This window comes from Branchiostoma lanceolatum, chromosome 2 (assembly GCF_035083965.1).
Source record: "Branchiostoma lanceolatum isolate klBraLanc5 chromosome 2, klBraLanc5.hap2, whole genome shotgun sequence".
Classification (NCBI taxonomy): domain Eukaryota; kingdom Metazoa; phylum Chordata; class Leptocardii; order Amphioxiformes; family Branchiostomatidae; genus Branchiostoma; species Branchiostoma lanceolatum.
Genome location: NC_089723.1, coordinates 27,271,110 through 27,295,009, shown reverse-complemented (window position 1 = coordinate 27,295,009; position 23,900 = coordinate 27,271,110). Strand labels below are relative to the sequence as shown.

Genomic DNA, 23,900 nt, shown 5'->3' with positions numbered 1-23,900 from the left:
CCATTCACACACAAACGTGCCTGTCCTTGGTGTTGAACACCATTCACACAAACATGCCTGTCCTTGGTGCTGAACACCATTCAGACAGAAAAACACCTGTCATACCATCATCCATCCATCCATCCATCCATCCATCCATCCACAGACCCACTTGTCCTTTTTGTTGAACACCATCAACGCACAAACACACTAAAATTGTATTGGTGTTTAGAACTCTACTCTGGTTGATATCTATGCCTTAGCTGAAGGCCATCTCTGCGATTTGTATGTAGGATTCGATTTGTATGATTTCAAAGATACATGTACATTGAAACAGATTAATTGGTTTTGCATAATATGTGAATTTTAAGGGGTTCTTAAGTATATAAAACCACACCATCAAATGTAAGCCACTGCAAAAAGTTTAATAAAGATAAAAAAAGAACACACAGCAATCCTTGACAAGTATTTCTAAGTGTATCAAGGGTAAAGATTTAAACATACATCAATTGTAACATGCTTTTTCCTGGTTGGGGTTATATATAACCTTACCCATATGTTGCTCATGCAAAGTTTGCAAAATTGACTTAAACACTATGATTCATTAGATTACGATCAATCAGTTAGAAATTAATTGAGTATGCATACTTTTGAATACTGCACTCCTTTAGACCAGTCTACGAACACAATAAAACAAAACAAAAAGTACATAAAAAGCAACCAAATTTTTCATTGCAACTTCTAGTCTATGCAACCAAAGGCAACTGCATAGGCTTTGGCACATTATCTATAATTTGAACACAAACCATTACATGTACTGTCAAAACCTTTTCTAACATATATATCACTCCTTCTTAACTAAGCTTTAACTAGGTTGTAATACTCAAAAATTGTTTCAGCAAATGAATTAAGTAGAATCATCTTTTTCATTTCTCAGACAAATCCATGATCCAACTGAATGCAAAAAGCCTTTATCCAACTTTGTATTTAGTGTATAAGTAACTAAATGGTTTTTATTCATATGACTGTTTCATACATTCCTTTTTGGCTGACTTTTGATAGAAATTCCTCATCGATTGGTTGCCATTGTTCTTTTTCATACAAATACCTGGTACTTAATTGCTAAAGGTTTACAGGTTCTCTGGTTGGTCGGCTTCTTAAACGAGTTCCTCGTCGCTGTCCAGAGGCTGTAAGATGCTCTGCCATGCCGAGCTGCGATCTTGCAGCATCCTGGCTTTCTTGCGAGCCTTTTTAAAGAGACAGCAAAAAATAAAATAAAAATGCAGACAAGAGTCAAATGTTGCAGTCCATAGGTTTCACATACAGTATACAAAATACTACTGTTCTTGAGCTGAAAATGTAGAGCTAAACTATCCGCTGAGAGACAAAAATACATCTTATCCACTTCATTTGAAGAGAGGTCAAATGTAGTGTAGCAGCTCAAGCAGAATAATAGACTGATTGAAACTGCCATTAAATGGTCCCACCGTACTTTGGGAAAAGCTGTGCACCTAACAGTCTAGTCATTTTACCTCATTCTTCTGTAGCATCTCCCTGGTTGTTATCTCCACCGCTCTGGCTTTCTCTTCAGGGGTCTGTTCTTTGGGAACTGGTATGATCTGCCCAAACATACAGCATGTATCAAAGACATTTAGAAGTGGATTTGTTGTTACCAAAATATGGCATGACAGTGACTCGCAACAGATTCCAGTGCACAGACCTTCCATAAATATGTGAATCTAACTCACTGATGCGAGACATATTTTGATTGACATTTAGAATAGATGTAATCAATTTACTGCAAATGGGATCAATTGCAGCATCACTTTTCCAGACCCTGTATCAATTGCAAGGAAAAATGCAATCATGCAAAAATGCAAAAGCTCCTAACTTACGATTTCATCATCATCTTCCTCCTCATCTGATATTGGAGCACAGGTGCCAGCGACAATAGTCAGCCTTCTTGACTGGGAGTTCTTTTCAGGTATGGCCCCAAACAGTTGTGGATCGGGCGGTAACACTGGGCTACTGTAGGTTGTTCTCCTGGATGGCTTCTTTGTGGGTGATGGAGAGGACATGCCATGCGTTGGTGGTTTTCTTAGAGGTGGGAGGGCATGCTCTTGGGTCGCTCTGATGTTGTCCATCTCTATGCCCGGCTAAAGTAAACACAACCAAATTCATCATGCTACTAAAACAACATATCATCATTTTAACATACATTGTATAAATTCTACAACTGTTTTTGAATTTTAGAAAAACAGTAAATAATGCTTTGGTTCATTTAGTTGCCTTTAGCCTAGTACTCAATTTCATAAAAACATATTGTGACTTTTGTTATTGGGTTCAGACTGGTTAGATATGTACACCTGCATTACCTGGTCTGATGACATATCCCATGCTGTTACCATCTTTGCTGGTTGTGGTGGTCTCGAGCTAAAACTGAATTCTGCAGGTGGTGAAGGAAGCTGACGGGAGCTCCTCTCACTTCCAGGTGGCCAGCTGGCCAGCACAGTTGTTTCTGGTGCTACCTTTCTCCCTGACCTGGGTCTGGATGTCGCACTTGAAGGTCGACTGTTGGGAGTTCCTGGGCGGTCTGTCGGCATTGCTGGCAGTTTCCATGGCATCTTTGGATGACCTTTTCTTATCTCTGGAAGCTCTTCTGGTAAATCAACTTCTTCTATTCCAGTTTTGTGTAAACCAGTTGTGTCTTCTGTCTCGCATGTTTGGGCAGCAGGGTTCCGAGGAGACTCTCCCTTCTCTTTCTTCTTATACCGTCGTCTCCTTGGTCTTACAGGTGGGGCATCGTGGGTGCCATCTTTACTTTTGGAGCTCAAGGTGGTCTCTTCTGCAAAAAATATGGAATGCGTTGGATGAGAAATATAGATACAAATGCATGAAGGATATTTTGTGCCAGCAAAGTAAAAATAGTATCAAAGTTTGTCTCTTAAAATTATCATTACATGTACTTAGAAAATGTAAGAATCATCTTTTATCATATTTTGAACGAGAAAAATCCATCAAAGTTTGACTGCTTTCTAACTAGAGTATCAAAGCACAGGCTGTGAATGGGGAGTTGTGTAAGTAGAGTTATTACAGCAAAGTATTAGCGGATCTATCTTAATACATATACTAGAGTGACAACTAAAAAAGAGAGATTGCATTTGCTCATACTATAACTTTATTTGCTAGCCTAACGCTAACCTTTGCCATCGGTTAGAGGGGGAAGGATGGTTGTTGATTTTGTTGGCTCCTCAGGTGCTGACAGTAGTGGAGGCAGGGTAAACGGTGATGGAGCACACTGTAGGGATGCAGTATAATCATTATGATATTTGCTTTCATGCATTAAAATGCTGATAGCCTAAAGGTACAAAAAATTTTAATGAAAATACTTGTCAAGAAGCCTTTGGCCAATCGAAATCACGTTGCAAAAAAATCTCATGATCATATTACATGAGCTAGCAATCCAGGACATTCGTAAAGCGTGTAATAAAACCCTTATCATAGGTCAATTTTTTTTTGCTACATTCAGCTACAGCATACACATAAGAATGGATCTAACCTCACTGTCCAACCTAGTCTCTTCAAACATAACAGGAGATTTTCCCAGAGGTGGCTGCTGACTAGGAAGGAGCTGACGTGAACTGTCCCTTGACAGAAGAGAAACTGCAGAGCCAAATGCCTGTCCACTCATGTCTGAAATGTCATCATCTCCGGTTCTTTCCATACCCTGTCATGACAAATAAAAATAGTTCACTTTTAGGCAAAGATTTGACTCATTTCTACATGATGAGAGCAAGCTTGAAAATCCAATAATCAAGTTTACTATTATGAAAGAAATGAGTCCATGCGTGAAGAGAACATTAGACATAGTTGCCAAAGAATGCCTAGTGGTTCGGCATATTTGGTACCAGTATATGTCTCACCTGTCATTCAAGTAACTAAATTTTCAATTAACATAAAAACATGGTCTTCACCTTTAGTGGAGGAAGGACAACTTTCCCACTTGGCTCTGGCAGACAAAGCTCCTCCACCTCATTTTTCCTCTTTCTGTGCTTCTTCCGCTTGGGTACTTGCCCACTACTTGATGCATGTGGGTCATCAGTGCCGCAAGCACCATCTCTAGATCTGAGACTTACCTAATCATAGACAGAGTAAAAATCAGTCCTCTGGCGAATCGACTTCATTCAAAATACCATAATTATTTAACGCTCTGATGAGTCTGATTATTACTTGGGATAGTGGCCACCTGGAACTAAGTGGTGAATTGACAATAAATTCAAGAAAACTGAAGATTAACTTATGGGAACTAAAGAAGATAACTTTTAGATTGAGAACTATATGGATCTCCTTACCCTACTTCCCATCTTAGATGGTCCATCTTCCTCTGGTTCTTCTCCAAACCTCGGTTCTCCCTCCTCCCCCACCCAGCTCTGCCGCAGAGGATCTGGGAGCAGTTTCAGTAGCGGTGCGACTGCCATGGTCTCCACTATTGTTTTCCTGTCACGCACACTCCGGGTGTCATCTTCATCCCATTCAAGCTCCTCAAATGTAGGGTTGTTTATGACGTAAGCCAGGTCAACAACAGACATGTTTGCTTTCCTTTTCCTGTTCTTCTTCTTTACCTGCATTGAAATACAACATAGGCAATTGCTCTTCAGAAAATGTCTGGTATCAAGGTACTACACTGAGGACAATTTGTACCTACAGGAGCCAGATGTAACTTCTTTGATCCACTGAAACATTTTCCTACGACTGATGAAAAAGTTGGATCTATATATTTACCATCAGCCATACCCAAAGCTTAAATGTATGCAATAGATCCTGCTCTATTGGTAATGAATATCAACACCTCTCCTGCCTTAAAGTAGACATTTGAAAAGTTTAACTCATTAAATGAAACAAAGATAACGACTTACAAAAATGATGATGCACAGGCAGCAGATGAAGATAATCAGACAGACAATGATGACGATGATTATGATGGCCCACAGTGGGAATTCTGGTTCAGCCTCTTCCCGACAGAAGTTGAAGTAATTCTCCAATTTGCATTCATCCAAGTTGAGCACGGTCTTGCAGTGGAGAGCAAACATATTCACTGACACGTTTGCATGCCCGATGTCCCCACTTACAGACACATCATGCACACAGGCCTGGTGGTAGAACGTCATGGCAGCTGCCAGATCTTGGCAGTAAGTTGCAAGGATGCCAGTGTAGAAAAGGTCATCACAAATATCCACTGCCTCATCTTTGACAGTGTTGTTACTGTCAGGAGGGTTGTCAGTAGGGTCACAGTCCACAGGCACGTCAGAGGGTCTCCATTCTGGTGGTGAATTTGCTGGAACCAAAGCCACGCGGGTGCTGGTCCTGGTTCTAGAAGACTTTGTTGATGGTGTGTTGATGTCAACAGAAAACTCTTGACCGTGCCCTTGATCCAGCGTTAGACTGAACACAAGACCAGGCTTCTCCTCCACTTGACATGTGGTACTAACCTCTGTGATTTCATCTCGAGGAAGGACATAAGACCATACCATAAGGTTGTCCACATCTCCCACAAAATCTCTTCCAGGTGTTGTGATTTCTGCAACAACGTACTGTCCGATGCTTACACTACCACTGAGTGTCAGTTGCCCCACTGTTCCCACAGTGTGGGTGAAGCTGTACTCATTGCCTCCGTAGAATTGCAACAGCTCTAGTCTTCCATCAAACTCTCTCCATGTAACACAGACGTATGTCCAGATGCTTGCTGTCATCTGAAGCGTTGTCGTGAAAGTCTGGCCTTGCCAAAAGATCTCCAGGTGGCCATTGACAACAAGCAGGGCGATCTCTCCCCCTTGTGCACTGACCACATAGATAGTGTGTGTAGCTGTGGTGACATCGACTTTGACCCACACTCCAACTGTCAGCTGGTGGAGAACAATGTCCCCAATGTTCTCGATGTAGACATGATTGCCATCAACATGTAGGAGATAACCAGTGGTCAGACCAACTGTAGTTTGCACCAGGTGTAGATGGTTGTCTGGTGTATCAACCTTGTGTTCAGGCCCCAGAGTTCCTTCCAAGTATGGCTGTGATAGAGCGCTGTCCAAGAATGCCATCATATCAGCAGGATCCATCGGCAAGTCAGTCAAGTCATTGATCAGATTCCCATCAAATGGACCGCACAAGCCACTGGCGAGTTCGTCTTTAGGTGCCAGAATACCCAGAGATAGAATGTCAGCAATCATCACAATGTACACGGTAGTTGACTGGTAGGTTACTTCCACTATGTCAGAGCTGATCCACTCTACTGTAACACTTTGGTGGGTAAATGTTGTGCCAACAACTACACTCTGCCATCCCTGTCCATCGTTCTTCTGAACCACAATTTGGCTATTGGTAACCGATGACAATGAGGCTGAGATGGTGAGACCACCATAGCTTATTGATATTTCAGTAATGACCTGCACATGCCACATGTTCGGGAATGGTACTGCGTACAACTGCACTGATAAACCATTGAATATGTATGCAGAGTAGGCACCAGCTGTCATGAGCTCAAATGCAGCTCCGTCAAAGGTTGTAACATGGAAGTAACCAAAAATGGTGAAAACTCCAATGCTGGTCTGTTGACCTGCTGGCCTTACTGTTGTGTTGAGCTGTGTAACGCTGCAGTCTGAGCCAACCAATCCAACTTCACATTGTATACAAGCACTGCTGTCATCCCATCCTTCTTCACAAACACAGTCTCCACTGTTGACATTGCACATTCCATGGTTGCCACAAGTGTTGATGATTTCTCCTGGACATGGCTGTGAGCAGTCTGTGCCCCAGTAACCATGGAAACACTGGCACGTGGAGGGATGTGGCTGTAGCTGCTCCCCGAATACGCAGGCAGCAGGGCAGGTGTCACCACAGAGTATGTTGTCAGGAATACTTGTCCCTTCGAGAACGTTATCACAGTAGGCAATCAGTGCTTCAGCAACAGTCTCTGCAACTTCTCTGTCTCCAGTTAGAGCTACTTCCATGACACACAGTTGGTAAAAGGTGTCAAATGTGCTGTTAGTGAGCAAAGAGCACTCTTGTCTCAATGGTGTGGAGAAGATCAACTCCCTGCATGTTTCATCGGCATCTTCTGGAGATGTACTGTTAGAAGAGGAGTTACTGGTATCTGTACTTGATGGGTCTAGAACAAGACTTGGGGAATCCTGTTCTCCTGAGATGGGAGCATCAGAAACAACCCAGGTTGGGTGATTATGAGTAGGGAAATATAGATGTTGCCCACTCTCTGACTCTCCAGCAATTTCGCCTTTACCCTCATTAAGAGACCAGAGCATGGCGAGGTCCGGGGCTCCTGGCCTCACGTTCACTCCCCAGTTTGCTGCAACAATGGATGGGTTGACTGGTCCCTCCCATATGCGGATCTCGTCAATCATTCCGACAAATACAGAGATGGCTGCATCGGGTACTGTGTCCAGGCCACCTGCATACCATTGACCAAAGGCAAGAGTACCGCCTCCATTGAAGACACCAGCATCTAGATAGAATGCATTGATGCTCACCTGGCCTTCTGCGTTGAAAAGGTAAAACTCAAGCAAGTTCAGTTCAGGGCGCCACACAAAGGCTATTTGGTTCCACACTCCAAGTTCCAGCACAAGGTTTGTGGTGTGTACTGTTACACCACTGTGTATTTCAATTCCTGTCGCAATGTTGAGGATGGCAAATACTTGAGATGTTGTGTAGGATAGGATTGTCCCACCATAAGAGATAGGCTTGATCAGCATTTCAAATGTGAAAGTTGCAGTGGGAAATTGATGGAGAGGCCTGGAGGTTATGATGCTGTCTTCGAAGTATAAACAGAAGCCTGCTGCAGTGACAGGGACCACATGTTCAGTATTGGTAACATTGATGTAGAAAGGCACTTCATATCCAGCGAGGAACGCATCCACAGCTGATTGTGATATATGTGGAGTGCAGGTGACAGGTTCATTCAAACATGATGCGGCTAGTATCTTATCGAGGGTGGAATCCCCACAGTTGCCAAACATGCCCAATGAATCATGGCAGAATGCGGCGGGTACAGTCAAACTCACATGGAGGTGTCCGCTCAGCACAACAAGTGATACGTGTACGTCAATGGCACTGAATGACAGCAAGTAGGTTGTTCCATCTTCGCGACTGATCTGGAAGTTCTCAGCAATGACCATCATGTGATCCACTGGCTGTGTTTGTTGGTTTACAATGATGTGGCCTGTACCACCATCAGTGCTCAGTAGGGATGCCAGTATCATAACTTCAGTTCCTCCATATGTGATGTAAATGCTGTCAAAGCATGACATACTTCCCGATACTTCAACGCACATGACTTCACGAATGGTCAAGGAGAAGTGGAAATGCATGTGACTGAGTAGAAGGTATGCACCCTCTTGATGTCCGAAAATGGTAATGCCATCAAAGAAGGTAAATGTACCAAAGCTTAGGATCTGCCCATAAAGGAGCAACTGGGAGGTGATGGATGTAGTTGATGTGACTACAGAGCAGTCTCTGCCAATCCAGCCATCTGAGCAAGTGCCACAGTCGTTGTGTCCAGACCAGTTCAGCTCGCAGGCACATGTTCCATCATTGCTGCAAACTCCATTGTTGTTGCATGGTGTCAGACCACTACCTGGACACTCGTTTGTGCAGTTGAAACCCCAGAAGCCATCTTGGCATTGGCAATCTCCATTCATGTTTGTACCAAAAGCACAGCCAGTACAAGTACTTTCAAACCAATTTGGTGTGGTGTAATTCTGAGCAAGGATACAAAGGCTTTGAGGAACTGTCCCTCTAGTGTTGAGGATCTGATCACAATATTCAGCAAAGGCAACTGCTGGTCCAAATGCCGCTGTGATATCACTAGTTAGTGCCACGTCCTGCAGGCATGCTAGATAGAAGAGCTGTGGTGCACTGTCTCCTAAGCTCTGACAGTGTTGAAGGATAGTACTTGACAACAAAAACACAGAGCAGATTGTTTTTGCTTGTGTTTCCAATGACCTGTCAACAAATGTGCTCTTGAGGGGAAGGGTGTCAGATCTTTGGAGCACAGGAAGTTCAGCATCTGAGAACGTCCATTGTGGTCGCCGCCATGGTGGATTTGGTAGGTTGATGTGGTTTCCATGTATGGGATCATGAGTCATGTCACCATTTCCCTCATTTAACTTGTATAGAGCAGACAAAGCACCTGAGAATGCATGGGCAACAGGGTTGAGGTTGGTGGTTTCCTTTATTGTTGAAGGATGAAAGTGTTGTTTCCAGATTCTAAATTCTTCTATGAGTCCATTGAAGCTGCTGTTTGGAAATCTATCACTTGCATCAGGCGATGGCTGCCACTGCCCAAGGGACAAAATTCCACCATCTACAAACAGTGAAAGGTCAGGGTTGGGTATCTCCTGTCTTGAGACATGTCCAGAAGCCTTCCAGTGGTAGAGTTCAGTGACTTGCTTGTTAGCTTTGATTATAAATCTGACCTGGTTCCACGAGTCTATCTCATTGTAGATTTGGGTTTCGACAACTGTCTTTCCAAAGAAAATTTTCATTGGGCAGTCATTAGTGATTGCAAAGGTGTTCTGATGTGCATATGCAAGGATTGTCCCTCCACATGTAGCAGGTTTGATCATGAAATCAATTGTGACTTCAGATAGCCTTCTAGTGCTTGAGTTGCTTGCAAACACCCCATGAATCGGATGAGTGAGACTTCCTGCATTGTTAAAAGACAAGCAGTATTCTCCGCCAGACAGTATTGGTAATGTATAGTTGTTGTGTAGGATCAGTGACTCTTCAGGAGTGACCCTCCAAGTTTCTGACAGTTCTCCATTGATGAGCTCTTGTGTTACTTCCCCAGTGGACATGGATGGATGAATCTCCTGTACTGTGCAGCTGCCAAGCAGCCCTGTGAAATGCCTGCACATTGAAATATCTGCCTTTATGGAGATTTGGATATGTTGGCCTATGGTTCGGAGTTGGATTTCCATCAGTGGTCCTTCTATGATGTACATATATGTTGATGGGCAGGTGATCCACCACTGATAGCCTAATTGAACTGGCTTTGTTAGGACAGGTGTTGGTTGTCCATTGATATAGATATTTGTACTTCCATTGCTGGTGATGGAACCAATGATGGCCAAGGTTGCCTGGTTGATTCTGAGGCCAACTGCACTTGGGCAGGTTGAACCTGAGAAGCATGGATTTTGATACACCTGCAGGTTGAAGATCTCACCAACTCTGTTTGACTGAATAACATGAAATTCACCCAGTACAGGGAAGGTAAACACAAGACCATTGAAGTTTGTGTAGTAGGATGCTGCTGTGACTGTGGCTACTCCAGATGTGGAAGTTATCAAAGGCATTACGGCAATGGTGCAGTCAGTTCCATTCCAGCCATCAGTACAGGAGCTACAATCCGACAATCCTTCCCAGTTGTCCTCACAGACACACGATCCAGTGTGTTGACACACACCATGTCCATAACAGGCATTGTCTGACCCTCCAGGACAGGCAGAGGAGCAGTCTTGACCATAGTAACCAGGATAGCATGCACACTGATCTGCTTTGCTGGCACCAAATAGACACCCACTGCCACATTGTGTGCCAGGTCGTAAGTTATATGCCTGGTCATTACACAATCCTTTCCCTGGCCATTGTTGTAGATTAAGAGAAGAGTGACACAGATCTGCATAGTGGGAGACGACCTCGGAGGCCTCAATGATATCACCTGTGGTAGAAACTTCTCTGAGACAAGCCAAGTGGTAGAACTGAAGTGGTCCATTTCCAAGGGGTGTGCAATCAGGGGATAGCGACTGCAAGAGGTTTAGACACATTGTGTCCACTTGCTGTTTCAAGTTAGTGTCATGGTGGTCAAATTCTACAAGTCCAATTGAAAGATCCACGAAACGTTTCAGAATTGGCATGTTGGATTGGCTCCAATGTGGGGAGTTCCAGGGTTTGGACAACATGGAGAGGGTGCTGTCAGAGCTGACTTCTGCTGCTTTTGTTCCCTGTCCCTCATCAAAGTACCAGTATGCTGCAAGGCCAAGGCTAGATGGAGGGATGGAGTAGTCCCATGACTGCATGGTCACCGAGGGACTAAGTGCCTTGGTCCAGATTCTGAGGTCATCCAATTCTCCAAAGAATGGCTCATGAGGTACTCTACCGACACCATCAAGTGGAGCCTGCCATTGCCCAAATGCAAAGGTTCCATCGTTGTCGAAAATACCTGTTGCTATGTCGAACTCTTGACGTTTCACTATCCCTCTCATATTGAACATGTAGATGTTGATTTTTCCCAGCTCATGCTCATAGACTATGGTTACTCTGATCCACTTGTCTGTGGGTGGTACATACCCAGTATTGAAAGTTTGCATGCCCTGATGTAACTGAACGGTTTCATTTATCATTAAGGAAAACACTTCTCTGGACGAATAGGAAAGCACTGTTCCACAGATGCTGACATTTTCACATTTGATCATGACTTCAATGGTTAAGTCAGTGCTCTTTAAGAACAAGAATGGGTTTTCGGGAAACAAGGCAGCATCGTTGAATTTCAAACTGTATCCCCCTGTCATGCCTTGTGTAGTTGTAATAGAGGTTACTTTGTCACAATCAGGCACAGTCCAATGGTCACCGTATTGTTGCAGGTAACCTTGAGTGAGCTCATCTGTTTCATTCCAGGTCGTGTTCTTAAGGGCAGGTTCAAGGGCAAGGTCATATGCAATATTCAACAGTGGCATGGGTTGCTGTACTGTGTAATTTTGCAAACACGCTTCAGCTGAGGTGATCAGAGGCCATGGTTTAGCAAAGTCATTCCTTACTTCACTTGATTGCTGATCACAATGACCACTCAGAAGGCCCATGAAGGAGTTGCACAGGTTGCTTGGTATCATGACATCAACACTCAGGAACTTTCCATTCGATCGCACAGTAACGCTTACATTTCTTGGTCCTTCAAGGCCTAGTTCAAAGTAAGAGTACCTTCTGAGTGTAAAGCCAGACAAGCCAAACTCAACATCATTGTCAAGAACATGTTCTAATCCATTGATGTTGGACACTAGTCTGCCATTGTCCTCACGAGATACTGACACTAACAAGGTCACAAAACCATCAGCCTGATTTCCAAACTGAATCCCTAGATACTGGATGCAGCTGTAAGACAAGTAGCAGGTGACAAATGTTGCTTGAATGGAAATAGCCTTGTTTGCAGACATCAGGAGATATCTGTCCCCAACACCTTGGTAGAGAAAACTTGTGGCAGCAAAGTTGGTCACATGTCCTGCACCAAAGACCTTGGCAACTGCAGTTTGTCCATGCAGGGATGATGTCACAGCTAGTGAACAGTCCATACCGGTCCATCCTGGACTGCACTCTGAACATGACTGGCCTTGCCAGTTACTTGGACAGTTGCAGGCCCCGGTTCCAGCATCACACTTGCCAAAGCCATTGCATGGTCCCGTGGTTGTGTTTCCTGTAATAGGAGGGAGCTGGTATCAGCTTCACATAGATTTCCATCTTTTGAATTCATAGGTGCTGTTGACATTGTGTATTACATATCATTTTGTTCTCATGTGTATGTGTTACAGAATTTCCTGACAGAAGAAAGGATGTACCTGGACAAGCTTTGCTACAGTCAGACCCCCAGTATCCCGGATAGCAGTCACAGTCGTTGAGGTCCTGTGGGTTCCTAGTGCCAGACTCACACCTGATGTCACATCTCTCCCCTATCCACAGTGGGAAATTTACATCATATCCAAACTCTGCAGGATAAATAAAGAACATGGTTTGTCATGCTGGAAAGGTAGTGCTACAGACTGCATTGTTTGCTGTGACTACTAACACCAAATTCAAAATTCTATGTACGTTGAATATTTATTACCATCAATTTTACAAGGTAATAATAATGAAGGTATGCTTACAGATAGAAGACAAAACATTAAAAATTACCAAATTAGCAAGGATGGCAGTTTAATGAAAAGGTGCAGAAAGCTACTGTGATGGCATAGAATATGGCAAAGTGTAAGAATAAATGTGATGTACCATTGCAGAGTGGCTGTGCAGGCCAGGTGTTGAGGTCCAGGACAGCCTGACAGTAGTCTGCCAACTCCAACACAGACGCAATGGCTGCACTTTGGGAGTTAGATGCTGTGACATCATCTACACATTTGTAGAAGAAATACTCCAGCAATGCTTGGCCAAGTGGATTGCAGGATCTGGGAAAAATAACAGGTAGTTTTTGCTCAGAAGGATACATATAAATTGCTAGTGGCAAAAAAGCCACACATATAGCGCTTGTTATTTTTCACTGTCTAGTACAGAAAACATTTGAATCCTATCTATGATGAGTCTGCATTGGTTCTAGATATTACATTGGCAAGTAAAAGATAGAATTTGTGAATACATACATATATACATATCAGAATTCACATTAAGATGGCCGGACTAGTAACAGGCACAAGATTATCAGCACCATGGACAATGCAAGCCGAAAAAACTTTAATGGCATTCTGGGAATTGATACATATTACAAGAAGCCAACCTTTTCACAAAAGAATGTGAGACTACATGGCTTGTATCAAGTATTCTATAATTGCAATGAAAACACTACACAATCAGTATTTGTCCTATAGCATGTCGGGTGTATAAATGAAATGTTCCATGAAGAGTAATATAATCTTGTTTAGCTGAAATGCCGTAAATTTCTCACCTCTCTATGGAGCCTGCAAGAATTAAACTTCTACAGAAAGTCTCAACCTCCACTTGTTGCAGAATGGCATCATTTGTGTCCCTCTTGCTGCGCCGTGACCTACTGTGCCCAGTTCTGACACCGACTCGTTGAGTGGAGGTGGCAATTCCCGTGTCATATGGAGATACGTATAGCAGTGGTGCATCTGACTCGCGCCATGAGGGTGATGGGAAGGGTGCTGTTGGCAAGTTCAGCTCTTTATTCACAACAGCATCTACTGTGATGAAACCTGTAGAACATAGGATGATATGACTCTTGAGTATCAAAATGTGCTGGGCTTTCATTATTTCCCATCATCATTACAATCTGACAAGATCATGTTTCAACATATACACATACCTCATCACATGGCTGGTCTTGAAAAATATAGTCATTACAGTAACTGTAAGTTTGTTATCAACAAAAATAGTCATAAATGAATGGCAAGCTACAAAACATTCATATAGAAACACTGTACCAGCAAGCATTCACCAAACAAATGTTAGTGATATCAATTTTCACTGTCAACTTGTGATACATTAGTGAAAGAATTCACCTGTTCCTTCATCAAGCTTCCACATGGCTATCAGGTCCACATCGGTTGTCTCAATAGATCTGTTCCAATGGTCTTCTATTGAAAGGCTGGTGAAATACCTAGAAAAGGTTTGACATATTAGCAAATACATGTCAAGAAGTAGTGGCACATAATGGCAGGTGATTGTATAGCATTTAAGTACACCAGTGTTGCAAAATGTCTCCCAACAGAAGAAAGCATCATGATGATGATTATGTTGGAAAAAAAGAAGAATTTACCTGTTCCAAATCCTGATGTCATCAATGTATCCAACAAACTGTTTACTAGGGTCAGGTTGCTCTTCATCATCCCCAGTGCCTGGCTGCCATGAACCAAGTGCTAATGTACCACCTGGTGGGAAGACATCTGTACTGAACTCAGCGCTTCTCCTTCTTGTGTTTCCTGTATGGTCTGTGAGGTACACGGAGAGATATTTGGAGTTCCGATCCCACACCAACGTCAGCAGGTTCCATTGGTTGCCTTCGAATGTCAGGCCCATGTCTGTTGCATCATTGCCATGGTGAATTGATAGCGTTCCACTTGCGGTTGAAACAAATAGGGTTTCCTGTGAGGTGTAAGAGAAGATGGTGCCACCGCACTCAGCTGTCCCACAGGTTTTGATGTACATCTCCAAGGTGGTGAACTGTCCTTCAGGTATGTCTAGGTATGAGGCAGTTGCAGATGACCCTCCTTCAAAGTACAGACAGTACAAGGCAGCAGTGTTGGGTGTGACATCTTCTGTTACAAAACCACTGTCTTCACCTGCTACTGCACATGAAGATGCCATGTCGACAATGTCCTGTATGGACACTGAGGTGGTGATGCTGACTGTTCCTGATGTGCTGGTGGGAGCTGCTGTTGTTCCTGAAGGTGGAGGAGTGGTGATAGCTGGGGCCAGTCCACATGGCAGCATACCTTGGTTAATACCAGTAGTGCATTCATCACAACTGCCACAGAGTCCTCTCATCAATGCATTGCAACATAGGCTGTTGTGAAGTTGTATGTTCACATCCAGATACCCCACTGATACCAAAACATCCATGATGAAGTCAATATCTGCAATGGACACTTGGTAGCCACGTCTGGCATTGCTCTGTACTGTAAGTCCACATCCCCCCCTGGCAGGGAAAGTGTATGTGTCGTATGTCTGGAACGGGTCTCCATTCATGTGGGTGAGAGCAGCACCTTCTGTTGTATATTGAATGCTCAGGGACAAATCTTTGAATGATACAACAACTGCACGAATACAGACTGAGGGTCTGTTGAAGGACATGCAAGGCACCTGAAGAACCTGAAGTGGAACAATTATAGATTATTGTAAAGATTAAATATTGACCTCTCATGGTATCTGTAATAGTTCTAGATTGCATTTATAGCCATTTATTTATCAAAGTAGTGTTTTGAAAATGCCATCGTTCAGTTAACATGAAGGTTTTAGTTTAAAGACAGTTTTAGTGTTGCCTCAGTCTATTGTCATGAATTAGTACTAGAGTGTAGTAGATAAAGGAATGCACATAACTTATACAATGTACACTACCACATCATGCTCCTAATTCTAAAACATAATCACAACTACTTCACCTGCACTTCAAAGTCTTCAGTTTGCAGCAGGTAGAAGCCTCCAATCTCCATGTACTCAAACAGATATCCACTGTACTGTATGATTGTGCCTGACCGGTGAGCAGAGCAGATCAAAGCATGATCTTCTGGAAGCTCAGGTAGTATGACACTGCATTCACTGCCTCCCCATCCAACTGTACAGGATCCGCAGGTGGCATCACCTTGCCAGTTTTCCTCACACACACACTGCCCGGTGATGTCACACTCTCCATTGCCATTACAAGAATCGTCTGGACCACCTGGGCAAAGTCTATCACAGGATTCTCCCCAGTATCCTTCAGTACATACACAACTGTTGTCTGTTGGACTTAGTGTGCCAAAATAACAAGGTTTCTCACAAGTTTCTCCAATCCATATGGGGAAGTTTCTGTCAGGGAATTCATTACAGAGTGCTTGAGCTGGCCATGATGACAGTTCAAGGGTGACTTGGCATTGTGTTGCAAAAGAAATCACAGCTTCAGCACTCTGGTTGAGCTGCCCAGTTGAAAGGATGTCGTTCACACATGCCCAGTGGTGGAAAGCAACACTAGCTTCCAGATCTGCTGTACCACATTGTGTTGCAAGACCTCCAGAGTAGAAAAGCCTCTCACAAACAGCAACAGCCTGCTGATGAATATGAATGCTAGTTGCTGTGGACAGTGTTATTGAAGTTGTGACTTGCGTGGTAGAATAAACTGATGCAATTGGAGCATTAGAGTTCATCCAAATTGCTGGCTCATAACTTGAAAGTACAAAGTCAATCCCAGAGATGAAGTCTTGTGCAACCAATCCAGATCCGCCATTGAAATCCCATATCAAAACAACGTCGTGATCTGTCTGAGCTACATTTGCTTGCCAGCTCTGGATGACTGCTGCTGGACTCAGCCAGTTATTCCACACTACAAACTGATCAATGAGACCAACAAAGATTCCAGAAGGTGGGTTTCCTGATCCTGAGTTAGATTCCTGCCAATGTCCCACAGCAAATGTCCCTCCTGAAACAAACACCTGTGTTCCGATGTAGACACTCGTGAAGGACATGTGTCCAGTAGCGGTGAACAGGTAGATGTCGCAGTGCCCTGTAGTTTGTGAGTAGACCAACGTGATGCGGTTCCACTCCTGTATTGTCACTTGGATCCCTGTGCTGACAGTGATGGACCCATACAGCAGGTGCAAGGTGGAGCTCTGGATGGTCACAGCAAAGGTGTTGTCATGTGCAAATGAGATGATGGTGCAGTCATCATTGAATGTGTTGAAGTGGAACTGTACTGAAGTGAAAGTTGATGTTAAGATGCCATTAGGTACAGGAAGGGATGATGCCACAGTTCCATTGAAGAAAAGTGCTGTACCAGCCCCTGTTGGGACAGCTGGCTCTAGTGTGATCCCTATGGTTGTTGATTGGTGCAGAACAGCAGCAAAGAAACTTGAGTCAGGTGTGACATGCCAATGGGTGAAAAACTGTTGAATCGTGGTCTGTGTCAGGCTGAACTGTAAGGAAAAGGCTGCCAGTCCGAAATGTTGGATGAGACACATTGTGTCTCCATCAGTGCAAGAGTGTGCAATTGAGGAGCATGGACCACACAAGGCAGAAGTACTTGAACACCACGACGTTCCAATTTGAAGGTCCATGTTGAAATGGGTTTCCTGTGTCAGCAATGCAATGTTAAAGCCATTGGGACCTGAGATTACCATTCTTTCAAGACTTTCTCTTCGTAAAGTGTATCCTGTGTTCCCACTGCCAATGGAAACATCCCCAGCAACACTGACTTGTGCATTGTTCACCCATACAACAGGGTCTGAGTCTGTGATGTAGGGAGCATGAATGACACTGGTCGTGCCACCGACATTTACAGCAACAGCAATGAGACAGACATCAATGTTGTTGCATGGCGTCTGTCTTATCTGTATGGTGATGTCAGAATTATGGAACACTTGGAATTCTCCACTTTCTCTGAAGGGTATGCTTGAACCGTCAAACAGGGTGTAGTAGCCACTTCCAAATATGGAGCAGAGGTGAGTTGTTGCCGTAACAGTTGTTGGAACAGTGGTCACTGCCAATGAGCAATCAGATCCTCTCCATCCAGGAGAACATGTGCCGCAGGATGGGTCACCCCTCCAGTTTATGTCGCAATCACACTCTCCGTCTGTCTGACGGCACACTCCATGTCCATTGCACACATTGATGGTTCCACTCTGGCAAATATTGCTACATGTTGGTCCCCAGTAGCCTGCTGCACAGGTGCAAGTATCCAAGTTGGCTGTTGTGCTGGGAAACCTGCATTCCACATTGCAGTTTTCTCCTTGCCATGTTGGGAAGTAAAGTGTTGGGAAGTTGTTGCACAGGTGCTGGCCAGGCCACGTTGTTACATCTGGTAGTGCATAACAGTGATCTGCCATGGCCATGACTGATGACAAAGGTCCGGAGTAGGTTCCCATGAAAGTGGAGTCCTGCACGCAGGCACTATAATAGTACCGAAGGGAAGCTTCTCCCATCCCTTCACAGGTGGTTGACAGACTGGACTGAAGGACTATGGCCTCACAATGGTCTCTTATTTCAGTTTGAAGGGCAGGTAGAATCACATCTCTATCGTAGTTGATAATGACAGTAATCTGAACATAGGAGAACAACCAGGTCGGTCTGCTAGTCACCCAGGTATGTTCAGAGATGTAAAGATGTGCACCTCCGATGATGTCATAGATCACATGCCCTTCTCCCTCATCAAAATGCCACAAGCCGGCAAGGCCCGGTGTTCCGACATCAATGTACCGATCATGCCATTCTGAAACGTCACTGTAGTAGAATGCAGTGTGCCAAATGTGTAGTTCATCTATCTGTCCGACAAAGGTGGCAGCACTGGGGGAGGTTACTGAGGGGTCATGGCAAGGCTGCCATTGGCCAATAGCAATAGTGCCTCCTGGAGCAAACACTGCAACACTTGTTCCAATGTCAATTTCTTCACGTTGCAGGTATAGAGAATCAAGCAAGAAAACAACGATATGTCCTCCTGGTCTGTCCCAGACGATAGTAATCTGATTCCAAACTCCAATTTCTACGGACAGCGTTGTGTCATAGATGTTGCTTCCAATAGCCAAATGCACTGTGCCCTGTAGGAATACAGTAATACTTGTGGTGTGACTGTAGGAAAAGACAATACCTGTGTCTGCTTCTGCATGGATGTGAAATTGTACAGTGATGTCCTGGTCTGTGTCGAATGTGCTGGAAGTTGGATGAGAGGTAACTGAGGCATCGCTGAAGTGGAGACAGTGACCAGCTCCTGTTATGGTTGGTTGTTCATGGTATGCACTGTTGTTGAAGATACAGGTGAACAAGCTTTCATCAGCACTAACTCCCCAGGCACCCGTGACTATGGTGGAGATGTCTGCGATGTTCGCTGTACTGTTGCCATCACATGACCCACAAATGCCGAAGCTATTGTGGCAGGATTGTTGACTGGTGTGCATTGTGACACTGAGGTATTTGTCCACAACACGGACTTTAATGGATAGGGAGTCTGCAAGGCCAACCATGTTGTACTCGTGGGAAGATTCTTGACTCAGTGTGAAGTGGGGAGTGACAAGGGGTGATCCATCAGAGGACCATGCCTCTCCATCATTCCATATGAGGAGTTTGCTGTTACTTGTGTAGCCTGCACGGACGGTGATGTAATTTGTCCCGGATGACAGGGCAAACGCTGAGATGCAGGCAGACTGGTTGTAGCAAGGAATGATGCGGACCTGGGCATTAAACGACAGGTCTGTGTTCTGTAGCAAGAAGAATTCTCCTGGTTCCTTGTACACAAAACCAGTCCCATCAAAAGCAGTGAAGTGACCCTGCCCAAATACTTTGCACATTGGGCGAGAGTCTGTTTTATTGGCAACAAAAACTGAACAGTCGTCTCCCTCCCAGCCAGGTGCGCAGGTGGAGCAGTCTGTAGTCTCTGACCAAGCTGCATCACATTCACATTGTCCATTGGATGGGTTACAAGTGCCATGGCTATTACATGTGTTCACGGTACCACCTGGACACAGGTTGGAACAGTCTGTGCCCCAGTATCCCTCATGGCATGTGCAGTTACCATTATCTTGGTCTACAATGCCAAACAAACACGTAGGAGTAGGATCCATTGGGGAATATGGCAACTGCAGTTCAGCTTGGCAGAAGGAGGAATATGCATGTATTGCATAGGTACCGGAATCCAGATTGTGGGAATTCTGGATGTCTTGGATACACAACACCAAATAGAACTCTTTCACACTGGCTCCAAGAGGGCTGCATGAACTGAGCAGTGTGCCAGTGTTGATAAGCTCTCTGCAGTTTTCCTCAGCAGTGGTAACTGAAATTTGATTGGTTGGTAGGATGGCATGTGTGAAGTCCCAGAGAGGATAGACTGATGAGGTTACTGTCAGTGCATAGTGTGCTGAAGAGATCAACCAGGTTGGCCCGCCTGTGGAGGGTAGCAGTATGTTGTGGCCATGTATCATATCATGCACAACTGAGCCCCAGCCTTCAGAGAACTGCCACAGACCTGACACCCCAAGAACGGAGACTTCAAATGTCATCTCTGCATTTTGTATGATTTCATAGATGGAAAACACTCTGTCCCAGATGACGAGCTTGTCAATCTGCCCCACAAAGTGTGTTGTCGGAGGATTGCCAACTGATGGGTCGGTGCCGTACTGCCATTGGCCGAGAGCAATTGTACCAGTTGGAAGGAAGAAGCCTGGACCAATGACAAATGATGTTCCTTCCACATGACCGGTGTGGTGTATGATGTAGATGGTGCAGCCTCCTGTCACACGTTCATAGGTCATTGCCACATGGGTCCACTCCATGTTGATGATATTTATATGAGTATCATAGATATGGCTGCCATAGTGTATCTGCAATGTTCCAGAACAAGTGACTGCAAAAGGCAGGCGGTCTGCATATGAGAAGACAGTTCCACCATTAGTGATGACGTTCTCTGGGCGGAAAGAGAATTCTATCGTAACGTCTTTGTCAGGATTGAACGTGTCGGTTAGTGTTCCTGTGTAACAGCTGCTGTCATTGAAGGCCAAACTGAAGCCTCCATCTGTGGGAGTTTGTTCTTCATAGAATCCACCATAGTTGTAGATGAATGCTGTGTCAATGTGAGAGTTTATGGTGCAAACTGGAGCCCACAAATGAATGATTTCATGAGCTGTCACAGAACTCACTTGGAGATGGTGGCCAGCATTGATGTAAAAATCATTGTCCCTGTTTCCATCACATTTTCCGCACAGCTGTCTTTCTGTTACCAAACAAGAGTCAGGCTCCACCGAAAGGTGTAGGCTAAGGAATCTGTCTCGAGCTTCCACATTCAAGTATTGCCCACTGCTATGCTGTAGTTGGAATGTGTATAAATCTTTCCTTTGTATTGTCCAGTTTGCATGCAGTGTCACAGCAAGGTCAACAACAAGCTCTTCTCCATCCTTCCACACAACAGGGTCTGTGTCCTGCTTGTAGGGAGCATGTAGAGTGATGTTGAAGTTTGGTGTTTGAACCCAAACTTGGTTCACGCAGTAAAGGTCGTTTCCTCCACAGGGCACCTGCCTAGTGTAGACTGAAAACTCTGGTGACTGAAGGAACACATATTCACCTGCCGTTGGTAGGTTATATGCTGTACCATCAAACGTCACATAGTGTGAGTAGCTGAACACACTGCAGATGAATGATGATGTTGGACTACCTGCTGCAGGGTTCGCTATTTGGCATATGGCCCCCTCCCAGTTATCAACACAGTTGACGCAGTTGCTGTTGTCATCAAAGTTGACAGGGCATGTACACTGGCCAGTCACTACATCACACGTTCCCACTCCACCACATGGCGAGGAGACTCCTCCTGGGCAAAGATGGGTGCAGCCAGGTCCCCAGTAACCGTGGTAACACAGACACTGGTCTGGTTCCTCTGAGTTTGTGTATCCTGCCACACATGGCACATTACACTGTGTGCCGGTCCAGAGGGGGAACTGCATCTCCGGAAACATGTGACAAAGATGTTGGGCTGGCCAGGAAGGAAGCTGAAGAACAGTCTCACAGTAGTCTGCATATGCCACAACAGTATACAGGGCCCTGTTGAAGTCGTTGAATCTTGCAATGTCATAAATGCAAGACAGGTAATATCGCTCCGTGTTAGCAATGCCAAGCCTGGTGCAGCTTCGAGACATGTCAGAGTCAAGGAACAGAGACTGGCAGAACGCTTGGACCTGGTGTTGGAATGTTGTTGAAGAGAAGTGGACTTTGTAGTGTAGGTTAACCTCTGTTGATGCTGAGACATGTAATGTTGAAAAGACCCAGACAGGAGCTCGCCATGGTTGTGATGTCATGTGGAAGTGCCCCAGCGACACTGAGTCATGACAAGTTGTACCAGCTCCCTCATTGAAATGCCACAGACTTGCAAGATAGGAAGTTGTGTTGTGGTGATACGTGCCAATGTGGTCCCTTATTTGACTAGCATCGAAACGGATGTTCCAGATAGTCAGTTCATCAATCCACCCGACAAAGTGGTCATCAGCAATAGTGTAAATGTCTGAGGCATAAGTCCATTTTCCCAAAGTCAGAGTTCCTCCTGGGGCAAAGATGTTGATGTTCAGGGAACTAAACAGACCAGTGATTGACTGAACATTGCCACTTGGATGAAAGACATACAGAATGAGCTGATCAGTGTTCACCTGCCAAACCAGAGCTATGTGGTACCATATTCCGGTCTCCAGGTTAATGGCAGGTTGGTCAAAGTGAAGTATTGGGTGAGAATAGCTGTGTGTTCCATAGAGGATTTCAATGTAGCCGTTACAATGTTGAAGGGCAACTGTTCCTTCCAGTGTGTAGGACAAAATTGTACCACAGCCTGCTGTTTCATTCAACTGCATATCCAGCTCAATGGTGATGTCAGATTCTGAGAAAGTGTACAAGGGTCCTGTTGACATGTAGGTATCATTGAGAAACAAACAGAATCCAGCAGAATTCCCAGTGATGTTTCTCTGCTCATCTTGAATTCCGTAGCCATAGACAAAGAGTGTGTTGTCTTCATGGATGAACCAAGATGGGCCATAGCTGTTGTGGATGGTGTTCTGACTCAGTGTCCCATTTGTGGAGTAGGTAGTCAGCAGCACCCCATCATTGGTTAGGAAGTCATTGTGTGCATTGTCATCACATGAACTCAGCAACCCTGTGGCAGCTGTGCAGTAAGTAGTGGTGACTTGTAGGTACAGGTCTATGTAGAGGGCGCTGACTGAGACTTGCAGATAGAAACCTGCACTTGATTGGATGACATAACGATCAATCGATGGTCTTTCTATGGTGTATCCTGTTGAAAGGATCACCTGGTCTCCAATAGAGGTTATCTGACCATTGTGCCACACTACACCCCCAAGATCATCAGGTGAGATGTTACCATGTATCACAAGTGTTTCTGCTGAGACTTGAATGGCTACAGCATTAATGCATGAGCTGAGGCTGTCCTGGCTACAGGGTACTGGGCGGACATGAATGGTGATGTCTTCTGTCTGGTGATGGTAGAGGAGATACTCTCCGGCTCCATGAAAATCAAACCCACAGCCATCAAAGGTAGTGAAGTGGCTGTTTGAGACAGCATTTCCAACATGGATACCAACTGCTGCACTGGAAAGGTCTGTTACCGACACTGAGCAGTCTCGTCCGATCCAACTGTCTGAACACTGCCGGCAGTCTGGTGTGTCGACAAAGCGTGTGGAACAGGTGCATGTACCATTGGTGCCCTCACACACCCCATTACCGTAGCAGGGATTGTGACCTCCGCCAGGACACTGGTGTTTACAGCTGGAACCCCAGTAACCATGGTAACACTGGCAGCTACCTTCAATGGTCTGGTTGTTCTGCAACATCTGCAAGCAAGAAAGGACAAAAGGCAGTTGGTGCAAGTTTTAATACTAGCTAGATGCAGCTTATTCAAAACAGTATTTTGAAGCTGAGTTGACCATTTGACTTATCATATCAAGTATAAATTGACAACTGAAATAAGTTAG

The 23,900-nt window shown here is 44.6% G+C and overlaps 1 protein-coding gene across 2 annotated transcripts in view; it reads right to left on the bottom strand.

Moving 5' to 3' along the window:
- Positions 1-383: 383 nt before the first annotated feature.
- The window catches only part of LOC136428308 (uncharacterized), a 110,866-nt gene continuing 87,349 nt past the window's right edge, over positions 384-23,900 (bottom strand). For both annotated transcript variants that reach the window (XM_066417708.1, XM_066417709.1), the window contains 15 exons: positions 15,861-23,759; positions 14,519-15,570; positions 14,262-14,359; positions 13,688-13,955; positions 13,021-13,193; positions 12,594-12,740; positions 4,896-12,451; positions 4,332-4,601; positions 3,954-4,115; positions 3,539-3,706; positions 3,181-3,277; positions 2,355-2,824; positions 1,875-2,135; positions 1,512-1,598; positions 384-1,226 (listed from right to left, as the gene is read on the bottom strand). In XM_066417708.1, coding sequence (XP_066273805.1) covers positions 1,137-1,226; positions 1,512-1,598; positions 1,875-2,135; positions 2,355-2,824; positions 3,181-3,277; positions 3,539-3,706; positions 3,954-4,115; positions 4,332-4,601; positions 4,896-12,451; positions 12,594-12,740; positions 13,021-13,193; positions 13,688-13,955; positions 14,262-14,359; positions 14,519-15,570; positions 15,861-23,759 — 18,798 coding nt within the window. In that variant the 3' untranslated portion in view covers positions 384-1,136. The remainder of the gene's footprint in view (positions 1,227-1,511; positions 1,599-1,874; positions 2,136-2,354; positions 2,825-3,180; positions 3,278-3,538; positions 3,707-3,953; positions 4,116-4,331; positions 4,602-4,895; positions 12,452-12,593; positions 12,741-13,020; positions 13,194-13,687; positions 13,956-14,261; positions 14,360-14,518; positions 15,571-15,860; positions 23,760-23,900) is intronic.